This window comes from Sycon ciliatum, chromosome 1 (genome assembly GCF_964019385.1).
Source record: "Sycon ciliatum chromosome 1, ocSycCili1.1, whole genome shotgun sequence".
Taxonomy (NCBI): domain Eukaryota; kingdom Metazoa; phylum Porifera; class Calcarea; order Leucosolenida; family Sycettidae; genus Sycon; species Sycon ciliatum.
The window spans coordinates 31,695,199-31,720,443 of NC_088643.1; the positions used below are offsets into that span (position 1 = coordinate 31,695,199).

General features: G+C 46.8%; 3 protein-coding genes across 3 annotated transcripts; all 3 read right to left on the minus strand.

Annotated features, from left to right (window-relative positions):
- Positions 1 to 821: 821 nt before the first annotated feature.
- LOC135823061 (uncharacterized) lies at positions 822 to 7,365 on the minus strand. Its single transcript, XM_065335893.1, has 6 exons — positions 7,107 to 7,365; positions 5,729 to 5,801; positions 4,190 to 4,253; positions 2,682 to 2,794; positions 1,691 to 1,721; positions 822 to 1,246 (listed from the first exon to the last, which is right to left on the minus strand). Exons 1-6 carry the CDS (start codon positions 7,210 to 7,212, stop codon positions 1,172 to 1,174), a joined length of 462 nt encoding a protein of 153 aa, XP_065191965.1. The 5' UTR covers positions 7,213 to 7,365; the 3' UTR covers positions 822 to 1,171.
- Positions 7,366 to 10,196: 2,831 nt separating this feature from the next.
- Positions 10,197 to 13,220, minus strand: LOC135823069 (uncharacterized). Its single transcript, XM_065335903.1, has 6 exons — positions 13,008 to 13,220; positions 12,459 to 12,531; positions 11,926 to 11,989; positions 11,494 to 11,606; positions 11,187 to 11,217; positions 10,197 to 10,700 (listed from the first exon to the last, which is right to left on the minus strand). Exons 1-6 carry the CDS (start codon positions 13,111 to 13,113, stop codon positions 10,617 to 10,619), a joined length of 471 nt encoding a protein of 156 aa, XP_065191975.1. The 5' UTR covers positions 13,114 to 13,220; the 3' UTR covers positions 10,197 to 10,616.
- An 882-nt stretch (positions 13,221 to 14,102) lies between these two features.
- LOC135823079 (cyclooctat-9-en-7-ol 5-monooxygenase-like) lies at positions 14,103 to 24,922 on the minus strand. The gene is made up of 3 exons (XM_065335913.1): positions 23,414 to 24,922; positions 21,139 to 21,336; positions 14,103 to 15,444 (listed from the first exon to the last, which is right to left on the minus strand). The coding sequence occupies exons 1-3, from the start codon at positions 24,438 to 24,440 to the stop codon at positions 15,104 to 15,106; spliced, it is 1,566 nt and encodes a 521-aa protein (XP_065191985.1). The 5' UTR covers positions 24,441 to 24,922; the 3' UTR covers positions 14,103 to 15,103.
- Positions 24,923 to 25,245: the final 323 nt, after the last annotated feature.

Genomic DNA, 25,245 nt, shown 5'->3' on the forward strand with positions numbered 1-25,245 from the left:
TGCACCTTCAAAGAGGGGACATGTACTGGCATCATGGGTCAACATTCTCCAGTAACGGAGTATACAGTGCAATCAGGATCCGTGACCATACATGTACATTTATTAGTACATGATCACAGTCTCCTCCCTTTCTAGCTCTAGCTCTGTAACTCTAGCTCTCTGTTTGCCAGCCGCAGTGACTATTCTAGACAGTACACTATGCACCCGGACTGGCCTGAGTAGGGCATTACATACAGGTTTGAACCATGCCACCCCCCCCCCTCTCCGGCCCTGTACAAGGTCGTAGCACCCGGTCTGGCCTCGCAGTCCGGCCATGACCCGAAAATGTAGACCAATCCAATTAGTACAAAAATGGGGCTTTTCGTCAATTGTTCATCAAGTTATTATTATTATTATTAAATTTTGAATAGGGCAGTCCCACAGGCCTTTGATTTCCGGTCAAGTACTAGTTCCTTTGGCTGGAACACCTGAAATACAGTCACAGGCCACATGCAATTCTGTATGGTCTAAGTGCATTTCTTTTTTAATTAAACCTTCGGCTACAAAGAACTGATTCCACTGCCCAATGGCATTCATTACATCAGAAGTCCACTGTGTCCTGACCCTCTTCTATAATGCTAATACACACCTTACAGTTGTGCAGTTGTGGTCCTCAGTCATTGCGGTCACATCATTCAAGGAAAATTACTCTGGTCAGTGCTTATCCTTCCAGCCCCCCCCCCCCTCCCCCCCTGAACACGCAACACCACCACCAAAGAGAAGAATACGCTTTTCTTGTCCCTGCCTACACCGACCAACCGGCCACCAGAAACTCGTCAGAATCCACATTCAATCACAACCATTTTCCTGTTTGCCATACACCAGCAACAATACACTGACGTCATTGTTATCCTTTCCATGCATGTGAAAGCGCTTCCAGGAAACTCACGCCAACAACGGTGAAATGGTGGCTAACTCAATTCTACACTCTAAGAAGAAGACGAAGAAGAAACAGAAAGCAGATAAAATGGCACAACACTCCAATTCTGAGACACAATGTGAATCATGAGTAAATTCCTGTTACTAATTTCACGAAAAACACAAGCCGTGAAAGGTTGCCCAGCAGCTAGATGTGCGCAGCGGCAAAGCCATAATCACAGTGGAACTAATCACAGTACTACAGTACTACTGTTCATGGAATGATCTCCACATCAGCGCACTGGTAGAAGACAGCAGGCGCATTGGGGTTGCTGGTGACATATGTAACCTGCCAGAACCACAAAACAAGTTGTGTACAGACAGCAGGAATTATGACAAGAAGGGATTTTAGTATCATTTTACACAAAGTTAGGAGAGAGAGAGAGAGGGGGGGGGGGCATTCACATGCCATGAATGAAGTCCGACAATATGTAGGCTATGAACTCATTACTGAAAATACGGGCAAATGTAGCAGTTCGAGACTGGGACTAGTTCCCGGGAGTACAGCGCAAACACCTAGCCAGTGTGTTCTGCATAGTCACACCTGCATCACAGATGCCGATGTACCACGGTCTTTCTCGGGCCATGCCGGGAAAATTTAATGAATGTTGATGGGAGTGTTTTGGCACTCCACCCGTCCTCCCCCTACCCCCTCCTTACCCCGGCTGTGCCCCCCCCCCCCCCCCTGGTATTCCAATCATCTTCCTTCACCAAAACCCTCCTTCAAACTCACCTGAAGGACACCGGTTTCACGCTTCTCAACCCTACAGAACAAAGAAAAGAAAAACAGACACAGCCTTTACCATAGCTCCCTGGAATGCACCTGCCCACATTGGGAATATCAAAATACACTGCCCATGACTAAATTAAAGTCACAACATGGCATGGAAAATATAGCAGCCGATCACAACTTGAGTGATACAATTCACAGCCAGCATCTAACTTTTCCCAGACAACCTCTAATCAAATCTGAACAAGAAGAGAGAGAGAGAGAGAGAGTAAGTTACATTTATAAAGACAGGTAAGTCTAACAAATGAGGACTGAGACCTCTACAACAGGGTTTTTACGCCTGAAAGCAGGTGCATGATTTAACAAGCAGGTTGTCAGTCTAGATTTTATGCGCAGATGGAGAAAAAGCGCAGAATTTTTGTAATGAGATGAAAAGCAGAAATAATAAGAAATAATAAGAAAAGATGAAATGAAAGCCTGCTCACAACCCCGCCCAGCCTTGCGAACTGGGTATGGTGGATTAAGAACCCGGTTCAACGCTCGAGCAAGCGCTCTCCACTCAAGGTGTTCACAGCAACTGATAGGAACTCATATGGGGAAATTATAGAAAAGAAATAATAAGATAGAGAGAATAAATTTCAACGCACCTCAATAAACGGAGCCCCACATACAGTACCTCAGAAAAGGGAGAGAGAGAGAGAGAGAGAGAGAGAGAGAGAGAGAGAGAGAGAGAGAGAGAGAGAGAGAGAGAGAGAGAGAGAAAGAAAGAGAGAGAGAGAGAGAGAGAGAGAGAGAGAGAGAGAGAGAGAGAGAGAGAAAGAGAGAGAGAGAGAGAGAGAGAAATATGACTACAAAAAGAAGCACATGTAATTCAGAGTACAACTTTGACCTTTAGTCACACCTAGTTGTCCAAGACCATCACTAGTGCTGGCATACAGCCCGTTGACTATCATTGCCATTTGTCATAATTGATATTCAGTCATAGTTCTCTTACTTTGGCACGTCAATGGGGAATTCGTACAGCCATGGTGAGCTTGTGTTGGTATCAGGAGTCATACCAATGGCCTCCAGCTTCTGCTCTGTGCCAAAGGCAAAAGCAAAGTGACCCTGCGACAGAGAAAATGACACAACAGGAGCATTCAGATGAATTCTGTTTTCCCACAAGACTTCTACTACTCTCCTGATAAAGTGAAGGAAATAGATGAGTCATCGGTCTGAAGTGAAAAGGAAAAAAGTCTAAAAACCTGAAGAAAACACTTGATTATAAACTGCGCGCTCATGACTATATACACACTAGTAATGTTTCTTTCACTCTCTTTTCTTTCTGCTCACTTGGCAAGTGGAGACTATTAACTTACTTGGTCCGGCTCATCGCAATCGTCGCTTATCTATCGCCACTAAGAACAGGAGTTTTTTTTACCGCTCTGTGAAATTTCCAACAGGCATAGTGAGGAAGCATGATACATGAATACTCTCCGCCAGAAGAAAAAATTTCAGCAATGGAATCAGGTGAAGCAAGTCGAAGAAAGGAAGCAAGGTAAGCAAAATGCACGAAATAAATCAGCGAAGAAGCGCGCTCTTGCACTCACACTAGTAATATAGGTCCAGAGTTCATCCAACTCTGCATCTCCCCCCCCCCCCCCCCCCTGCCGCGCCGTTACATGAGCTGACATTTCCTGGTGTCTAGCTGCTGGCGTAGACTGGTAGAGCATCTCTTGCGTTCTCAGCCTATCGTATGGCAGCAATGGGAAAGAAACAGTTGTGGCTGTCACTTCGGTGCTTGAAGGAACACTGATACAGGCCTCTCCAGACAGCTGTCATATGCTCCGCTGGATACGCTGGCCATAACTCTTGTAATGCAGCTGCTAGGTCCACCAAGCTAGAGAAGGAACAACCAACACGTCGGCCGGGCGCATCGCATCAAAAACACTTTTCTTCTTCAGCATGACGCTCATACTCCTCTGCCATGCATGCGTGCCTGTCACGCTCTCCAGGCCAGGATGTCAGTTTCCCCTGCTACAGTTCCGGTCTTGGGGTCGCTGCGCTTGGCTTTTGGCAACACAGACAGTGAATGGCCAGATTCCTACTTCCCAAAAAAGTCGAATACATCGCGATTCAAAGCGCTAGTCGCGATCATTTTTCTTTGGTGCCTCCTTTGATCTTGCCATCACGATCTCCCAAGCAAAAGTAAGTTAGATATCGTGATTGGACTGGGTTTTACCTGTCAAAAAGTGCGTAGGGATAAGCGACAATTGCGATGAGCCGGACCAAGTAGTATAATATGAGTGCCCCTGAGGATGTGTGACTCTAGAGCATTATTATTTGTATTCATATTCGGTGTTTGCCTCCGCTTCCTCAGTCATCAATCCCCTGATGATGGTGATGGGGCGAAACATTTGCAGCCTTCTTTTTCGATGCAGTTGAGACCCTGTGGCAGAGTATGTAATATGGTCTTGTTTTATTATCTAAAATGCGGCATTTTGTAGCCTGTCCTTTCCTTACCGGCTTCTCAGCATTGAAATGGTTGAGGTTCTTCTGGAAAGTGATGTTGACAGTCTCGCCAGAGCTAGGTATAAACAACAGAAGGATACAAGTTTGAATGGCAAACACCAATTCTCCGAGTCCCAATTTAAAAGAAGGCATATCCACTACACTGCATAACAGATGCAGTAGAGATCGGAGTGGCAATCAGTTTGGTCCAGTACTTCTCCAATGTCTTTCTCTACAGTGAATATGCTAATGCGCAAAGCCAGAAAAGAGACCACTCAGTGGTTCAGTCATATAGATGCTGAGAGCAAGCAACAGTGTGCTGGCAGTAGATCTAGTAGATCTCTGGAGGCACTGGGCTGCTTTTAGTGCCAGCGTGCAAATCTTAAGCCTCTAGCTCTACGAATGAGTACATTCATTTAGGTATACAGTCATTCGGATTATCATATTCCACTTGAGCCAATCAACGATTTTGCTCAGTAGGGAAAGCTCATTTCCCCATGTAATATGATAACTAATATTACAATCTTGCACTCAATGTGATCTTCGAACCTATCCACCGGTAAACAGTTTACTAGAGGTGCACTTCATTTGACCTTTGACCCGACCTTTATAGACCCAAGTACATCAAGTACAAGTTGTAGTACCCTAATATGCATGAGAGGACAAGACAACCTAATATGCATGAGAGGACAAGACAACCTAATATGCATGAGAGGACAAGAAAAAGTACCTACTGTGTACATGTTTATAACAGCCACTTGGGATACGAGAAATGAAGTATTGTCCTTGCACATGGGTATTACCAAGAGTCCATAATCCCCCAGAGTATGCAACTGGGATGGGGTTGTGGGACAGCGTAATCCGTGATGTACGTCATATTTGGGACAGACATTTCACACTCACTTTCCGCACTTTCTCTCGCATCCTTAACTAAGTTACTAGTACATACACAAATAGGAGATCCCCCAGATAGGCGTTAGCCTTTGGGTAATCCTGAAATAAAAAAAGATTATTATTATATTATTATTCTGTCGACGCGGTCCACCACGTCCGCACTTCTCCTACTCACGGTGTCACACTATGATGTGCAACACGGATTTCGTCATCCCAGATCTGATCAGTGAAGTTGCGCACTCTGTAGGATTATGTACTCTTGGTAGTACTAGCTCCAATATCTGCTCACACAGGGTTGGCCCCCATTTAGATAGATTTCAGCTGCTACTGCCCTCATGCTTGGGCAATGCAGTGTAAATCCATGCCCTCATGCTTGGGCAATGCAGTGTAAATCCATGCCCTCATGCATGGGCAATGCAGTGTAAATCCATGCCCTCATGCTTGGGCAATGCAGTATAAATCCATGCCCTCATGCTTGGGCAATGCAGTGTAAATCCATGCCCTCATGCTTGGGCAATCCAGTGTAAATCCATGCCCTCATGCTTGGGCAATGCAGTGTAAATCCATGCCCTCATGCTTGGGCAATGCAGTGTAAATCCATGCCCTCATGCTTGGGCAATGCAGTGTAAATCCAACAATACGATAATTCCTACTCACGGCACTGCCACCATTGGCTGACCACCATGGCGTCCACCGCATGGACCGGTTGTCAAGCCGCAGTCATCAGCACCTGAGCAAATAAACACACACACACGCGCGCACGCGCACACACACACGCACACACACACGCACACGCACACACATACACACACATACACACATACATGTACACACACACACACACACATATACACACACATGCACGCACACGCACGCACGCACACGCACATACACGTTGCAATATGTACATCAAGGAGCCGTAGCATGTACCTAAGGAGAAGATGTGGGATCAGAGCACCCGGAATGATCCAGACGTTCTACAGTCTGGCTGTTCTTCGCAACTCATTCTTCAAAGCGCGAGCGGCTTACTGTCCATTGTCCAAAGTAGCCAGAATATACACTGTAGTGGTCAGTTACTGAGTAGTGCCAGTTAGTGTTCAATCAGTGCAAAGGACCACTTGCCTGGACGCCGGCATTGCTAAGCTGTGTTTGAGTTGCCTGCGGACTCCTCTCACAGAAGAAACTTGGAACAACAACAATGCCTAGATGGAACATTTTTCCTCTTCGCACATTTTCCTTCATTAACTATTCTTGCTCGTCCAGAAAATGATGCAATCAAAGCCTGAAGAAAGTGTTGAGCAATTCAGTCGGTGGGGATAACAGTCGGTGGGGATAACACTGACACCTTAGCTTTGTGGTAGAGAATTGCTAGCCCGTGATCAAGCCGTGTGCTCCCTGCTTCTCGTGGTGAGAGTCAATTTTTCAGACCATATTCATCTAGATCATGCTTCCCAAAGTAAATATGCGAGTACTGAGTCAATTCCAATACAGACTTCGTGTTGTACATGATGTAAGAAAGCGAGGAGGTGAAGAACCTCTTTATGCTAGGGTGTTTGTACTGCAACACCGATAAACAGGTTAATCATACCGTGACTACTTTGTACAGTAGCAATACTGTATCTATAAGCGGCAGTGGCAAAATGGAGTAGCCTCACAACTGGGTCACAGTCTAGCCAAAGGGGTAGGGTGCGCGGGGGGGGGGGGGGTAGGGTGCACGGGGGGGGGGGGTAGGGTGCACGGGGGGGGGGGGGGGGGGTAGGGTGCACGGGGGGGGGGGGGGGGGGGGGGGTAGGGTGCACAACATGGACAAAACAATAATTCAACGATTTCATTCTCGAATCATGGGCCGAAGTAGAGCATTGCATGCACCGCAGCTAGCCCAGGCCACGGTCAACACGGGGCCGGGGAAAGTTGGGCCAGGGTTGTCCAGAGGTCGAGACATTTTTTGGAAATAGGCAGCCCTGAAACATTGACGATTGGTACATAGACCTAGTACTGAGTCCTGAACAATGGCTTACCTGGTTTATTGGCTTACCTGGTTTATTGATGGACGCAGCAGAACCACGCTGGTGTGGGTTGATAAGGCACAGGTGGGAGTAGGCACCCACGGCCAAAGCCAAAAGAATGGACAAGCGCAACATATTTCGTACCTAGTTCAACCTTTACTGAAGCGCGAAATGAAAAGAACGCGACCTACTGTTGAGCTAAAATCCTCCAAACACAAGTCAGTGAAGTGAAGTAACGCTAGTTTGTTTTCGGTTCGCGGACCGGACTGTCAGTACTTGTTTACGAATAATTCGATGTCCCATTTGTAGCAGAGTATAGGTCAGTGTGACAGTAAAGACATGTACTATGCTGTGGCCCCTAAAAAAGTGGTCCCACTCCCAACCCCAGCCCCCACATCCGACGAAGAAAATGCTTGTCACGGAATGGCCCTGACTCACTACTGTCACTAATGGCAGTCAGCTGACGATAGAAAGTCGCGAGTTGCATCTGCTGACTAGCTGCTGATGCACACGCTTTGTCAACGAACACAAGATTTGTGTGTTGGGCTAGATGCGCAAGTCCAGTGCAGTATGCATGGACTGCTCAACTCATGTCGTGAGCGTCACGTGAAAACAGAACATACCATGCCAGCGTGCAGCTCATGGAGACTATAAAAATTTAATGTAGACGGAGTCTCCAAGTGTATTTTATTATGACACAGAATGCCTTTAGAAGAATCGCATGAACCATGTGAACGGCGGTAGCAGATCTACATACGAGTAGTTCCTACTGAGATCCTCCGCGGCCATGCTGAGACAGGCATTCGTCTTGAGCAGGACAGCAACAAGAACATCAATCTTGGCACAAGTAATGGCAGAGGCTAGCCTATAGAGTATACTGTATAGTGCAGTAGCGAGCTCCAGCAGACTGCAGTCACAGTGGTCAACTAACAGTAAGTAGTAACTTGACAGGTAAGATGGCAATGGTCAGCATTATTATTATGACGTCTATCATCATGAAGCACAGCTGCGCTTGGCATGCTGTCAGTGGTGACAAAGTAAAGTTAGGTGGCGACACAATCACCAGATCACCATGATGAATACTACACTTACTGTGACTTAGTGACTGAAATCAGTGCCATCTGCATCCCACTGGCACTGGTCCATACAACTGAGGACGTTTAATTTTACTTATGAGTCAATAGTTATGTAGTAGCGTAGTGGGAATCAAATGGAGGTCACGGCAGCCTGATTCGACCCAGGGCTGAGGCCGTGTACAGCGGCCCTGTTTAGCAAGTTACTGATTCAGGAAGGTTTGATTGGAACTTTACATGGAAAGCTGTTCGGGTGTACGAGTACAATGACGAACTGAAAAAAAGCATTTTGAAAGACGCAGGTCAATCCGATCACTCTACTACAACAATTCACCCAGTCCTGATAATCCGCAGTATGCAGTATGCCGCACTATTATGCTACTACAGGTCTACTCTCCATATAACGTAATCTCTGGGACCACGCACATATTATGTTATATTGAGAGTTATGTTATGTAGAAAACCGTGTGTAAAATACAAGATGTACCTCAAAATGAAGGGTATTACAAGGCGGGTTTAACCGTGCAAACATCTACACACTGTACCACCATCGACATCAGATACCATCAATGCCGCAGAATATATGCACAATAGGACTAACTGGCTAGCTACGGCTACAGCTTGATCGTACCGCGCACGTGAATCTACGTTGTATCGAGAGTGCGCACGTCGTGGACCGCGCCACAGGGTGCGCTATGCCGAGGTTTACGTTATGTAGGACTAAACTGCCTAGCTACAGCTACCGCTTCATCGTACTGTGCACGTGAATTTATGTTGTATCGAGAGTGCGCACGTCGGGGACCGCGCCGTAGCGTGTGTTATGTCGAGGTTTATGTTATGTAGGATTATGTTGTGTAGAACAAAATTTGTGTGGGAGTGATGCTGTTTCGGCGCGGGATCTGATTTTTTTACTTACTAGCGAGGTTTATGTACAAGTGAGAGTTGTTATATCGAGAGCAGACCTGTAGTACATTGTACAGTCCAATACGTACAGACAAGCCAGTGCTCGCTGACTGGTTCTGATTTGGTTTTGGTGTGCAAGATTAAAGGGGAAGTTAAGGCAAAAATTAAAATCTCACCAGTTGTAGTCTTCGGGGTGCTGAGTCGAATGGTCTTGGTCCGAGAAAGCTGAGACGCTCCCTTCCTACTTGAATCCCAATTGAACTCGCGCACTTCCACCGAAACTGGGTGACTGCGCCCTACTAGATGGGGATTTGTATGCAAAATGTCACTAAAAGCGCCATTTCGTTCTTATAAAAGCACGGATGACCGCGATTGGCCCATATGTTGTAGTCTTTTGGACGCTGAGTCGACTGGTTTTGGTCCGAAAAGGCTGCGATGCAGCGTTCCTCCTTTATTCCCAATCGAGCATGGTTGAACAAGCGGTCACGTGCTCCTGGTTGCCCAAATCACCAGGTCACCACGCCAGCAGGCAACTACTTTCACACCAAGGTTCAACTCGAGTGACAGGACTGCACCCAAAAAAGGTCAAACAGGCTAGTAAGTTGTACCCTGCAGGCACGGTGACCAGGTGACTGGCGTACGCAGGAGCACGTGACCACTTGTTCAACCATGTTCGATTGGGAATAAAGGAGGAACGCTGCATCGCAGCCTTTTCGGACCAAAACCAGTCGACTCAGCATCCAAAAGACTACAACATATGGGCCAATCGCGGTCATCCATGCTTTTATAAGAACGAAATGGCGCTTTTAGTGACATTTTGCATACAAATCCCCATCTAGTAGGGCGCAGTCACCCAGTTTCGGTGGAAGTGCGCGAGTTCGATTGGGATTCAAGTAGGAAGGGAGCGTCTCAGCTTTCTCGGACCAAGACCATTCGACTCAGCACCCGAAGACTACAACTGGTGAAATTTTAATTTTTGCCTTAACTTCCCCTTTAAGTTATTATACCATCAATAATTCTCAGATTCAGATCACAGCTTTCCCAAAAAGCGAACAGTCTGCGCCACATTGCTAACGCTATTGTGCACCGTCTGGCCGTGGGACAGGTTAGCGATAAAATACCCACGGACTAGACAGCTCGGACTATAGAAGTAAGACTTTTATTCAGACTCAAATGAATAGTATTCTGATCCACTGTGTGATAGTTGCCGAAGCCGACTAGACTTGTGACGATGTGTAAACGTAAGCGTATTCAACTAGACGAGTAGTAAACTACAATAATTCTACTACCCACAGGAATTCTGCACAGCAAAGGATGCAGTGAAGATAACGTAATAAATGTCCTGTATTCAGTCAGAGTACTGAGAATGACGCAATGGGTGTCCTGTATTCAGTCAGAGCATTGAAGATTGTAAAGACAGGTGTTGGAATTGAAAACTTGAAAGGTCCCCCACATCCACCAGAACTACCAGGTATGCACCAAACTGTATAGATGACATCACTGTCCAGCAGTTATGGATTGGATAGTTGATGGCGAAGCGGAGGAGGGTAGGGCACGCTGGATTTAATGATGACGTGGAACAACCGCCACATCAGCACATTGGTAGAATACTGCTGGGGCATTGGGGTTGCTTGTGACATATTGCACCTGAACACATGCACACACACACACACACACATGCACACACACATACACACACACACACACACACACACACACACACACACACACACACACACACACACACACACACACACAGAGGAAGTGAAAATGTGAAAAAGCAGAACATGTCCGTGGTAGAAGCAGATATTCGTTGTCTGTAGATCTGTAGTGCTACAGAACAGCCGCTTGAAGGAAAATCACAAGGTATGATTTCCTGTGCCTGGAACCCATTTCCAGGACAGTGACATCGCATTTGGCATAACCAAGTACAAGGAAAACAAACAAAAGACTAGACTTAGTAATAAATTGGCATACTAGCTGTCCGGAGATTGACTTTGGTATACGTGTACATAATTGTATGATCAATAGCAGCTCAAACCCATTGTTTAAAGGGCACAGTGTCACACACTGATACAGCAGTATTATTTTAAAACCTTCAGTAGTAGGAAGTTCAATGTACAGGGTACTCACTTGCATTATGCCCATCTCATGCTTCTCCGTCCTAGTAGAAAGGACAAGAGAAAACCAATCAAACATCGACAATAGGAAACGCTTGAGGAACAGAGTCACACGGATATGGAATCACCTGAACAAGACCGTGACAAAGGTTCACTATTTTAGCCATGATTGGTGAAAATCTAAATGTCCTTCGAGTGTCCAGACCTTGCAGCATGTAAACTTATGATCAGCTGATCACTTTCTCCTCTCACCGGCTCACTGATGCTGATATCCATGCAGCCGCATCAACAGTAACAGCTCATTCAACCTAATCGTTTACCTTGGAATCTCTACGGAGAGTTCATAGATCCATGGCGAGCTGGTGTTGGTATCTGGGGTCATGCCAATCGCCTGCATTTTCTCGTCACTGCCGTACGACACAAGAAAGTGACCCTGGTGGGATATGGAGATCAGAGACAGGGACGACAAGTCAAGGTTTCATCCAAGTGTATGCCACATTGTTCCGACCCGAAATGTATACCAGTGATCTTCTTTGTACCGTGACTATCTTACACAGGCACGTATATTGTTGTCATTTCATAACATATCAACTTTCACATCGCTATCAAAAGTATTGCATGGCTCGGCAGGTCTTTATTGTAAAACCACATGATTTAATCTAGCCATTGAAATGTATTCCTGTTCATTCGACAATTGTTTCTGCTGCATACGGCATGTAGTGCATGTACAGTGCATGTACAGTTGTACTTACAGGCTTGTCAGCGTTGAAGTGGTTGAGATTCTTCTGGATAGTGATGTTAACCTTCTCACCAGATCTACAGCGCAAGAGTCACAACCAGCCATAGGCATGCGGGATGTGCATGACATACAGCACAACCAGCCATAGGCATGCGGGATGTGCATGACATACAGCACAACCAGCCATACAGTTGAACACATCATCATACTCGTACAATGTCATGTAGCCCAGTACTGCAGTAGAATGTCATGTAGCCCAGTACTGCAGTAGAATGTCATGTAGCCCAGTACTGCAGTAGATCTACTACTGTACTAGTACACTGTACACTGTATATATACAGGTCAGTGGTACATGTATCATGATTGTAGTAGTAACCATGGTGAATGTACAGACAGATTCACACATGAGCCAAATCCACACACAGAGGAAACGGATGTACAGACACACCCAAGCACTCTGTGCCCCCAGGATTGGCATCCCTGCTAGCCTGGTGGATCTGTGTACACTCTCAAATCGCATTGCCTTGCCTGGGCTGAGTGACTTACGGCAGGGCAACTGAGGGCCTTCCAAGAGGACGTCCTCCGCATGGTGAAGCAGTCAATCCGCAATTGTCAGCACCTGAAAACCACAGTAAAGGTTGTGAGACAGGGATCAATGGCAACCATCTGTACTATTCCCTCTAAGCAGTCCACCTTCCACTAAGCAAAATTTTGCTTAGTGGAAGGCGGCCGCTGGCTGCTTAGTGGGTACACATGTCGGTTAGTGGAAGGTGGACTGCTTAGAGGGAATGGTACACATGGTTACCATTGATCCCTTAGACTCGCCTGCTAATCAAGGCAATGACTATGTGGAAGAGGAAAAGCCCACCCACATTCCACAGTAGACTCAGTGTCGTCAACCTGATACCCATTATGTAAGACTATCACATGTATCGGGCAACACATTACCAACCGAAAGGCGAAGGCACAAATGAGAGACTTCAGTTCTTCTCTGAATAACGAACGGCATCACTACTAGTAGTAGACGTGCAAACCCATGGCATGGGATCTACCCAAGCACTGGGACAGTAATGTTCCCAATCATTGAGGCCTTACCGGGTGTGTTGAATCCGGCACTGCTTCCTCGCTGATGCGGTGCCAGCAAACACAGATGAGAGTAGGCACTGGCGGCGAATGCCAGCAACAGAGCAACACGGATCATGATTGCAGGAAAAGAATAGTGAAGACTGCACCGAAGATAACACTAGCAGCAAATCGCCTTTGTGAAGCAAGACCTTTGGATTTGTTTCAGAAATATATACCTTTTACGTGTTTACGATTTGTTTCTCGTTGGAGTTCCTCTTGTGAAGGAGCTGAACGCGTTTAGCGGTGAAGGAGGTCAGCTGACAAGACAAGCTGTTGCTTTACCCCCAAATGTGACGTTTTGATGACAGAATGCAATGCTAGCTGATGCATGCAGACTAGGCACAGTATGTTCCATTGTGCACAAATCGTGGCTGTGATCACCACGTGCCTAGCCTAGCCCGTTGATCTCGCGTGATATGATAAAAAAAACGGCCCAGATCCGGCACTGGTGGCAGGTGTTTGCTGTCATAAAGATTCCGTCGATGAATCTGCTCGGTTTATCCAATGATTGATCGTGTAGATCTACATGATGTAGTCTGTAGAGGCTACGCTGCATGCAGACTCTACCTGGCAGCACGAGGTGAAAATCCAGGGCTGTAGCACCCGGTGCGGCCGGACGGGACATTCAATGATTACGAAAAGGTCGACACACTCAACTCATGCACTGCGGTACATGCAGATCTAGGGTTGAAAACCAGGCAGTCCCTGATTGAAATTATGTTCACTTTCCCTTCAAGTATCTGAATTGGCCAGATCAGTTGAATTCCGGTGCTACGACCATGACATTGATCGACTAACAGATCCTACCTGCGTAGCCGCCGCCGCCATGGTCGGTGAACTGGCAGGGAGCTGATGTCTCAACTGCAGCTGACAACCTCAACATACTCAGAGTCATACGCTGCAAGATTATGCCATGGTTATGCCATGATTATGCCAGACACAAACACAATGCACACGCACGCACCCCCCCCCCCCCCACACACACGTATGCACACGCACACACGCTCATACACACACACACACACACACACACACACACACACACACACACATAGCCATGCACACTTGTACGAGTACTTGCTCATTGCCAGAAACTGGTCTTGCGGGTCTTCCCGTGGGATATGCAACGGTTACTTTGGTAGAGAGATTCAAAAGAAATCTTGAAAGATGCTCTATGTTGTTATGCTTTTAAAATGTTGAAATAGTGGAGTCACACAACAGTAAATGTGTGTGTGTGTGGGGAGGGGGGAGGGGGGGGGGGGCACATTAATTCTTGGTAATAGTGATCAATATCAATAAAGAGAGCGTATGGAGGAGATTGTTGCAATAGTGATCGATGATGGAAAAAATCAGAACTTGGAATTGGGGGGGGGGGGGGGGGGGGAGCAGAGCCCGCATATTCATTCCACAGTTTAACCGGTTAAATTTAAAGTTTCCTTCCAAAATAAATCAAAGAAAACAAGAAAAGATTCTTCATCACGTACCACTGATAAAAGTACATGACTTGTACACATACCTGCGTATGAACAATGAACGGGAATATAAGTACATGTATTGGCACTTGTGCGTCACAGAGGTCACAGCAGAACAGTTGGGTAAGTTTCAGCCCTTGCTCATCTGTAGCCTAAATCAATAGTTTACAGAAGTGTAAATGCACTGCCTGGGGTGAAATAACTGAGTGAGACTTACGAAAGGCATGATAATCAAATCAGCATCAACAATGCATTAACAATGCCTAACATCACAAGGCAAGCCAGAAGGGTGTGCAACTCACCTGGATTTGCCAGGAGGTAGGAGTGGCGGCACTGAAAGCTCAATGTCATGATGTTTTTGTGGGGTATTCTCACTGTACGCATCCGGAACATTTTCAGCAAGCAAGGGAGTAATATGTTCAGAATGTAAAGACTCTAACACCTCCTGTAAATATAACTCGTAGCACAAAGTTTAATCGCATCAGTGGACCACATGATGTCCGTTGTGCCGCCGGGAGCCCTATATGCAGAAGAAAAATTGCACGCTCCTGGGGCTTCTCACGGTAGACATGTTATCCGATCTGCCGGCCGTCTTTACAGTGTACCCCGTGGGTGCATTCGTACTTGAAGGACAGTTGGGCTGAAGGTGGCTCGGTAAGTGGGCTTTATGTCTTCAGAGAGTAGTTCAATACGATAGCGCTGTATCCACACGGCAAGCAATGACTTCATTGCAACCAGGGCAAGTGGCTGACCAAAACATTTGTACTGACCAAGGCCAAACGGTATGTTGACGGCTCCAGGACGCTTGGCACCACCGGTGGGATCATTCTTCCAACGCTCAGGCTTGAACTGGTCAGCATTTTCGAATGATTCCTCAGACATCGCGTTGCACTTACCGAGGGCGAGTAGAGAACTTCCGGCGGGGATTGTGTATGCTGCAGTGTTGGGCAGAGTAAAAACAGCACATGGCTTGAAACTCTGCATAGCATTGGTCTGCAGTTCATTGAGAGACCACGGAAACCAAGCCCAGCAATACTGATATACCCCCACCATGAATAACAACAAACGATGGAATTGTGCCAGTATCGCCGAGGTCGCAACAACCTCTTCTTCACAACAAAATAATGATGTACATACCGTACTTCCGCACATATAAGCGCATGCGCTTATGTCCGGACATAAGCCCCCCCCCCCCCCCAAATTACAAGCGCATGTGCTTGTATGTGAACACTATTGCTGAAACATCAGGGACCTGAAAATACTGAAGTACCACTAAGCATAGTGACAACACCATTGACTAGGACACAGACAACCTGTTATAGCACATAGCAGTTATAAGCGCAAATGCTTCTACCCGGACATGTTTACACAGCAAAAATCTATTTTGCAGCAAATTTTAGCTCATAAGCGCATGCGCTTGTATGTGGGAAAGTACGGTAAAACAAGTATTGATAGAAACACAACCAATCCACAACCAACGGACACCGATTCGTTTTGACAGAAACCCGGTTTTCTCCAGAATTCATCAGTAACTACTTCTGGTAGATGATATGAGACAATGAAAGAAGCAGCTCATGGTAGCAGAAAATGAAGCTACTTCAGGTGTCCCGAAAGCAGCAGCAAGGCGAAAACAGCAAAGCGGTGCTAAGGACAGCACGCGACCCACGAAAACACAAAGCACAATGTATATTATAATAATATTATATCCGTAGGGGTGATCCCGTCCGACGCGAATAGTGCTCAATAGTACCGGGGTACTAGAGCCAATACACACCGCACAATCAGGTCCTCACCAGAGATACATCATCATTCGTTGCAATGATGTATGTATCTCTGGTGAGGACCTGATCGTGCGGTGTGTATTGGCTCTAGTACCCCGGTACTATTGAGCACTATTCGCGTCGGACGGGATCACCCCTACTGATATATTGGAGGCTCTCTCTCTCGAGATAGAGCCCTCTCTCCCATATGTCGCAACTATGGACCCACCGAGAAAGACGGATTTAGGGTTTTCGCTCGGCAACATACCCATCCCCTCAGCAAGCGCATACCGAAAGTGCCTAGTGGAGAAGGTCGAGAGCGTCATCCGCCGCATGCGCTGGAAGGCCCACTTCTTCCTGAATGGCAAGGACAAGGCGCAAGGCGCCGAGACCTTTGGCTTCCCCACCCAGAAGGCACCCCCGCAAGTGCCACAGATGAAGGCATTTGAAGAGGACTTGTTGAGCTTAGTGGCAGAGATCAAGTTTCGCCGGGTAAAGGACGACTTCCAGGACACACTGGAGGACATAAAGACGCTAACGAACACGGAGGACATCATTGTGAAGGCGGACAAAACCAAGAACTTATACTCCGTCAGTAAGCCTCAGTATGAAAAACTCCTGAGAGACAACGTCACAGCCACATACAAGCAGGCACCGGACACCGAAATCAACAACAAAGCAAAACAGCTAGCAGAGAAGCTAAACATCAGCGACCGCGTAGACATTATGGCAAAATCAGAGGCTTTCATCACACTTAAAGATCACAAGGACCGATTCAAGAACGACCTGCCCTGCCGACTCATCAACCCGGCAAAATCGGAACTGGGTATCTTCAGCAAAGCGATCCTCGACCGCATGGTGAGCGCTGTACGTGTGGCAACTGAAATCAACCTCTGGAGAAGTACCAGATCTGTCATCGACTGGTTCAAAGGAATAGACGACAAGAACAGACACACACTTGTTTGTTTCGACATTGTCCAGTATTATCCGTCGATCGGTGAAACACTCCTCAAGAAGGCCCTCGACTTTGCAGCAACGTACACTGTCATCACAGATGAAGAAAGAAACATTATTATGCATGCAAGAAAGTCCGTGATATTCAAGGACGGCCAAGCATGGATCAAGAAGGGCAACGGATCCATGTTTGATGTCACGATGGGATCGTTTGATGGTGCGGAGGTGTGCGAACTGGTCGGAGCCTACCTGCTGAACCAGCTCGCAGAGCACATTCCCAAAACACAAATTGGCCTCTATCGTGATGACGGCTTAGCCATCATAAAAAATGCATCCGATAGCACTACAGAGCGACTTCGAAAAAACTGACCGCAGTCTTCACGGCAAACGGACTCCGTGTAACCATCGACTCCAACCTTAAGCTGGTGGATTTCCTCGATGTCACGTTCAACCTAGCCACGGGAGGGTACCTACCACACCGGAAGCCAGGCGACACACGAAGATACATCCATACCCACTCAAACCACCCACCGAATATACTAAAACAGCTTCCGGCGGCTATCAGCAGACGTGTCTCTACCAACTCCTCAGACATCGACGCATTCAACCAAGCAGCCCCCATGTACAATGCAGCACTCTCAGCCAGTGGATATACAGAAGAAATCCAGTACACTGAACCAACGGAGCAAAACAAAGAAGAAAGAAAAAAGCGGAACAGAAAACGAAAGGTCATATGGTTCAACCCTACCTTCAGCCGGAACGTGAAAACGAACGTCGCCGCCGGATTCCTGAGGCTCATTGACCGCCATTTCAGAAACAGTGAGCTAAAAAAGATATTTAATCGCAATAACATCAAAGTGAGCTACTCCTGCCTCCCCAACGTCGCAGCCAAAATCAGACGCCACAACAAACAACACCTCACGGAAAAAAGCCCAGAAAAACCATGTAACTGCAAGAAAAAACGGAATGCCCGCTGGATGGCCACTGCCAAGCCACACACATCGTCTACGAAGCCACCGTAACCTGCCAGGAGGAACAAAAGGTGAACATCGGCTCGGCAGACACAACATTCAAGCTCCGGTACAAAGATCACACTATGTCTTTCCGACACGAGAAACACCGAACAAAAACCGCATTGTTGAAACACCTGTGGCAGAAGAAGGACAACAACGAAGAGTACCACCTCACCTGGCAGATCAAAGACAAGGCCAGCTCCTACAACCCTGCAACAAAAAGATGCAAACTCTGCACAACTGAAAAGGCCAGAATCCTCATTGCAGATAAGACCCTGGCACTGAACAAGAGGAGCGAAGCCGTCGCAAAGTGCAGGCACGCAAACAAGTTCCGACTCGTGAACTTCCAAGGAGTCACCTAGAATGAGCACTACCCAATACGCCAAATGTAACACCCTGCCTACGTATGAGCATCGCGTGAACAGCCTGCCGCATGATACTCTGCCAATTCATGCACCATACCCGACACCATATCCAACACCTGCAGACAGTACAAATACATAGCCCCAAGCATTGTCACATGAAGCCTGCTTTTTTAGCGCGAAATATTCTCACCTTATACTTAGTGCCTTCTTTCGTGCTTGCTGTGTGACTGGGTATATAACCTGTAGTGATCTAATTGCCCTGTATCAGTTTGTTTCTATTGCCTGATGATTGATTTATTTCATGAAACTCAGAGTTGCAACGAACGATGATGTATGTCTGGTGAGGACCTGATCGTGCAGTGTATACACTATATATATATAGATTCACACATGAAGAAGAGGAGCAAGGTGTGACTTGAACAAATACAGTGGGAAAAGGTTCTGAATAGGGCTTGGAAGTGCTACGTCACAGCCAGTCCGAGTTGTTGCAACGCTGACTTTTGGATCCAATGGGAGGGGGCCGGGGGGGGGGGGGGGGGGGGGGGGGGTTGATCTACAGCCTACAGGTTTAATTAGAAACTACTTCTTTCGGTAGATGTATTCGTTTTTTCTACCCCAAACGGTGGATGCTATTTTTCTCTGCCGGCTCTACAAGATTTGAGGCTGGTAGAAGTGAAGTTGGAAGAGGTACAGTATTTCTGAACTTATGTGGCCATGAGAGCTGGTTTTCGCAAAATTTTGTACATCGCACAGTAAAATTGATGTTCTACCGAAATAGGTAGATCTGCATTCGTAGACTACCATCTACTGTCTTTTCTTTTTCCAACATCCGCTCTACTCTACTCTACTCTACTCTACCAAGTGGACAAAACGAACGCAGCCTTGGATCCAGATGTGTATGGATCCATACACGTTTGGCTGTTTCAAGTTCCTTCACAGCATAGTGACACATTCGCCAGTGGTGACTGGACTGTACTCTCCTGGTCAGGAACCCACTCCTGGCACAGAATACTCACACCAACGTGCGACACGCGAGGAGCCCACCCACCATATCCCATTCTTCACCATGGGCAGAGTGGATCCAAAAGTCGGTATTTGTCGCTAGATTTTGACTTCTGATGTCATGACGTTTGTAGCAACCTGACGCTTCCGTCATACGCACAAATCAATAAGCATGCGCAAGAAAATAAAATCTTTCTCTTTGGCCTCAAATTCTTTGTTGTCCGGTTGGCCATTGCAGCCGTCGTCTTGTGCCGACATTAAATCCTACATCGGTGACCCCTGATGCTGCGCTCTTCGGAGTTATCCTCCTGTCATTCCTGAGTTAGGCTCGTCGCAGTTTCCTGCTCGCCTCAACTCTCGGGATGCCGTATGTTCAAGGCCCATAACTCTCACACCGTTAACTGACAAACAAACCCAGCTCCCCTCCCCATCACCAATAGTCCTTATGCACATTGTACAGATGTACGAAGTTCTGTACTATGGCCGTAGGTGTGTACATACCCGGTTGGGTGTTCATTGTGTGCTATACATGCGCGTTTGACCCATTTAGCCTCACAATTCATGGCAAACGATCACTTTTCAAGCCTTCTTCACTTTGGCATTGAACTAACGACTAGCTAGATCTCTGCCGGGAAAAGATTTCGTATGAAATGCCTTCATGGCCCATTTCATAGTGGAAATAGCAGTAAACACAATAGGGTCCTGCACATTCAACACCCAACCGGGTCTACGGGATTCTACAAGATTATACGGGATTTCGTGCATCTGTACAATGTGCATAAGGCCTATTATTGAGATGACCACGTCTCTTCGTTTGTCAGTTAATGGTATGAGAGTTATTCTTGTGAAACCTTAGCACCCACAAATTGTACACATTACCACCCTCATCTTTCACATCATATGTGAGGACAGTCTTCACTATTGTGACCTTGTGGCATGTGACTTTTTTAGCGTTTAAAGTCTGCCTTGCTTCCTTGCTTACTTCATCCTGAAGATGGTCAGAGTGACCAAAACGTTGAACCAAAACTTGCGACTAACTTTGTGAAATGCAGTGTAAGTGAGTGTTGGCCAGTGTTGCTATCTACCTATTTTGTTACAGTGGAGCTGCTTGAAGCGTCGTTCAGAATTTGAATAATGCCTACCATCAGCAAATAAATATCATCTTCTTCTTCTTTTATACCGGTTGTAAATACATGTGAGACAGACGGTGAACAGTGGTCATTCCTAGACCATTGACTTAGGATCATTTTCAAACTGCCTTGGCATGAAACTCTAGGTATGGACAACCGTTTCCTCTGTTCTTCGGACAATGAGGAGACTGCTTCATGTCATTCTATTTTGTACATGTCCGACTATACACACATGCATGTGTGCTTTCATTCTCCTATGCTGGACCGTAACAATAGGTAGACTGATAACAAGGTTTCACAGTAGACTGATCACAACATTGCTATTCAGTTAGTTTTCAGTGCCCTGTGGTACAGAGCATAGAGCCCGAGTGAAAAAGAAGCAAAAGACGCTAAAGTGCAACTTACGTCCCAGTTCAACGTCAACGTTGACGTCACGTGCTGCACCATCGGTGATGTTCTTCATGCGCATCGACTCCTGGATGATGCAACTCATATGAGACAGCTCCTCAATGTCTGATATGGTTGGAAGGGAACCAGGTGGGCGCTTGGACATGACATCTTGGATTTCTTTGTAGCAGATTTCCTGCTGCTCTGGGTACCGACCTAGCACGACAAGGGGGAATGGGTGGTCAAACCAGAAGAATGATTTCTATTCAATATTACCCGGGGGAGTGATATGAGCCTACTGACTTTTAAAGTACAGCGGCATTTACAATTATTTACAATTATTTACAATTATTTACAATTATTTACAATTATTTACAATTATTTACAATTATTTACAATTATTTACAATTATTATTTACAATTATTTACAATTAAAGCCAATAGCACACTTGTGTTCCACGGACTCTACATGGCTTGATGTGGAAAGACTGTGACCTGGTAGACACCATAGTAGTACATGTAACACAGGCTGTGCTGATAAATCCTTGAAAAAAGTGCTCAATGCCACGAGGGCAGACCCAAAAACTAACTTGTGCAGTACATGATGACTGTAGTGCAGTTTTCCATTAGAAATGACACGTCACAAGCATTCAGCCATTGCATAATGTATCACATGTCCCAAGACACATCATGTGCATTCAAACACTCATTCACAAGTGCTACAAGCGGCACAGTGACATGCCACTATCATACTGCCAACTATTGCTCTACCCACCAGTGCACCAGCGTGCGGAGTACCAGCAGGCCGCTCCCTGACTATAAATGATTGACAAATGACCATGCCAGGTTTACCAGATACAGGATATGCAACCACTGCGCTGACATGCAGCAGGCAGAGAAAGAGACTGTGCAACGTTTAATGTCGCTACAGATGCTGCATTATACAGCCAACCTTGCGAATAACTACCCACAACCATCCAAGAGAAAGCGCTGTAATTTGCGAGTTGTCGTTATTCATGAGGTTGAACTGAGTAGGCATTCAAATCACCACTAAGTCCGAAGATTGTGTTGTTATCCGTGCTTTGATATACCCAAGGTCGGTATTCACAAGGTTGAATGCAGGCTACTGGCTAATAGTTTTGTTGGTATGTGTGTGTGTGTGTGTGTGTGTGTGTGTGTGTGTGTGTGTGTCGACGTGAGTGGCTTGGTCATGTGGCAAGGATGGAGGATGAGCGCATCCCGAAGGCTCTACTGTTCGGTTCGTTTCCAAACAAGAGACCTGCCCATGGTCCGCGGAAAAGGTGGCGAGACTGTGTTCGGAGTGACGTCAAACCACTTGACGACTGGTATGAAGTGGCCACCTCTTCTCGCTCCAAATGGCGCCAGGCTTACCGTTGTCTGCCAGACAAGCAGAACAGACCTCGACCATCACCGGTTGTGTGCCAAACTTGTCACCGCTCCTTCAGTCGTGTAAGTGACAGGAAGCGACACAAGTGTACAGCTATGCGTGCCCTACCCGTAAGCCAACAGCCAGGAAGCTGTCACTGCGATCAGTGCGACAGATGGTTCCGGAGCAAGGGTGGATTTGCCCGACACAAGTGCTCGCCAGCAACATCACCAGCAGAGGCATCTTCTGACACACTTGAGTCACCGGTTACAAACAATATGTCCTGCGAACGCTGCAGCTTCCACTGCGCCCGCTGCAACCGCTGTGTGCTATCGCGCCAAGGCATGAAACGTCACAAGTGCAGCCGTGGCTCGGCCAGAGCAACCAACACAGACCGTAGCTCCTTCTGCATCGTTTGCAATTGCGGTCGGCGTTTCAGTAGACCACAGGACCTATCCCGTCATCGCCCCTACTGTTCCGAACCTGCTCAACCCCCCATGGGGTCCGCATAGCCAGAATATGGCAGCGCGTCCAAGGTCCAAGGTGTGTGTGTGTGTGTGTGTGTGTGTGTGTGTGTGTGCAGGCGCGTGCTCGGCGATGGGCACGGGGGGCACGTGCACCCCCCAAAAATTTTCAATCTGGGTAATTGCAATTGTAATGTATGCAAATATGCTCTAAAATTCAAGAAAGGTTGCAAACAAATTGCAGAAAATTGCCGGGGGGGGCTCCCCTCGGCTCCCGTGCACCCCCCTAGTTGGGGGGCCGAGCACGCCCCTGGTGTGTGTGTGTACATCCGTATCAACAGTGATTATCTCCCATGCCATGGCCATCTCAGTGTAACTCACAATAAACAGGAATATCCAGTTTGACACAATTTCAGGACAAACTACTGCAAGTGGGTCTTACCTAGGTGATACATAGCCCATAGCAAGGAGAATGCAGTTGCTTCAAAGCCTGAAGACAGCATAAACACGCCTTCATCGCAGATCTCTTCCTCGGAAAACGGCTCATTATCCGCATCGCCAGATTCCAGCATCATTGTCATCGCATCATCTGGTACTTGAGCGCCGCTGGCTAGTTCTTCCTTGCGCTTGCGCATTGCCGGTAGAATGAATTCATTACGGAGAAACCGACTTGTTCTCCATAGCTTGAAGTTTGTGATAAAGTTGAGATCGGAGAGGAGCTTGAGAGGGCCAGCAACTGTCAGGCGCTCACCTATCACTTTGAACAGGAAGCGGACAGCAGACTCAAGCTCCCTGCATAACTTAACATTAGCCGGATCTTTGCTGTGGCTTGAAATGTCTACGCCAAAGGAAAAATTAGCAAAGGCTTCGCCCACCAAGATCCCAATCACTTTTGGATCTGCCAAATCCAAATCCAGTGGGCAGTCTCTGGCTGGTGTTGGCAGAGTGTCGAGGTACTCGCACACTCCAGATGTCATTATCTCCACAAACCGTGCCATGGGTCTCTTTGCCAGGATACTCAAGGTCAGAATTTTCCGGTGGCGCTTTAACTCCTTGCCAACTAACGCCCCCATGCTCATTCTTCCAGAGGTGGCTACCTGAACTTCCTGGAGATTGCTAAATCGGTTTGCTTTTCCACTGGTAAGAAGAGCGGAGATGAGGCCAGGATCTTTCACGATGTACATTGGTCGTGCTAACCACTTCGGCCCAAGACTGTAAACAGCCATAACACCATGCGAACAGCTATCAGCCAACTTCTTCATATTCGCCAGCCATGGCTGATCATAACCATGATAATCGGCGATGATGAACCGGATATGGCCAGTCCAGTTACTGTATCCCTTCTCCACCATGGGAGGGAGGTTTACGTACGTCTTCCCCTTTCTCAATAGAAAATAGCACGCTATCAGGATAGGCAGCAATGCGTACAGGACCGCCTTTGCCACAGGAACCTCCAACGGCATTGCCATCGTACACGGACTGGCCAACACTGTGAACAGCGGTTGAGCTCGGAACGGCGTAAGTCCCGCAACAATTGCAGTGATGATTAATTGTTTACTCAAATACTGGATAAGTAGATTTACATCTCAAATACACGCCACATAGAAATGTTGCGGATTACATGTATATCTGCACAACAAGAGTCAAGACGACAAGAGGACGTAAACCCGCGCCGCGGCTTTGCTTGTTTTGCTCACAGCGCACGACCCAGCTAGTCTTGGTCTCATTACTACTGAGTTGGTCTCATTACTACTGAGTACTGTACACTACTGCAGTGATCAGTGGAACAAAACAAAAAAAGTCTGTGTTCCACTTCCAGCTACATGTACACACAGTTAGGCCGGTGGAGTACATGTGATGAGGTGTGGTCATCTACCGTCAGCGGCAATGGAACAATACAAGCCGATAAGTATCAGCGCAACTCTTTTTCTACTTCTAGATTGTGCCCAGTAGATCTAACTAACATTACTCTTTCTATAACTAGTAAGTAGTATAAGTAGTACATATTCAAGCAAGTACAGTAACGTCTTGCATATCATCACTACATCAGTCTGGTCACGAGGAGTAGAAATAGAATCACGGGCCTGAGTCCTGACCAGGGAGTAGATCTACGACTCCCTGGTCAGGACTGTGCCACAACACTCAACTAACTACTGACTGTAGTCAACAGTCAACACTACGGACACGTCCAACTCCAAGTCCAAGTCCGAGACACAAAGAAGTAGCAATGAACTAGCAGTATTCCTACTTGTCACCATACAGTCATGTAGACTA

Bases quoted from the DNA above. Each gene is read 5' to 3' on its own strand.
- LOC135823061 (XM_065335893.1), bottom strand. From the start codon at position 7,212: ATGTTGCGCTTGTCCATTCTTTTGGCTTTGGCCGTGGGTGCCTACTCC. The intron at 5,802-7,106 runs GTAAGCCAATAA...TTATTTGCTCAG, and splicing joins TGCGTCCATCAATAAACCAG to GTGCTGATGACTGCGGCTTG. The intron at 1,722-2,681 runs GTAAGAGAACTA...TTTGTTCTGTAG, and splicing joins TTCCCCATTGACGTGCCAAA to GGTTGAGAAGCGTGAAACCG.
- LOC135823069 (XM_065335903.1), bottom strand. From the start codon at position 13,113: ATGATCCGTGTTGCTCTGTTGCTGGCATTCGCCGCCAGTGCCTACTCT. The intron at 12,532-13,007 runs GTAAGGCCTCAA...TGTGGTTTTCAG, and splicing joins TGCCGGATTCAACACACCCG to GTGCTGACAATTGCGGATTG. The intron at 11,607-11,925 runs GTAAGTACAACT...ATATCCCACCAG, and splicing joins ACTTCAACGCTGACAAGCCT to GGTCACTTTCTTGTGTCGTA.
- LOC135823079 (XM_065335913.1), bottom strand. From the start codon at position 24,440: ATGGCAATGCCGTTGGAGGTTCCTGTGGCAAAGGCGGTCCTGTACGCA. The intron at 21,337-23,413 runs GTAAGACCCACT...TTGTCGTGCTAG, and splicing joins ATGGGCTATGTATCACCTAG to GTCGGTACCCAGAGCAGCAG. The intron at 15,445-21,138 runs GTAAGTTGCACT...CCAACACTGCAG, and splicing joins CGTTGACGTTGAACTGGGAC to CATACACAATCCCCGCCGGA.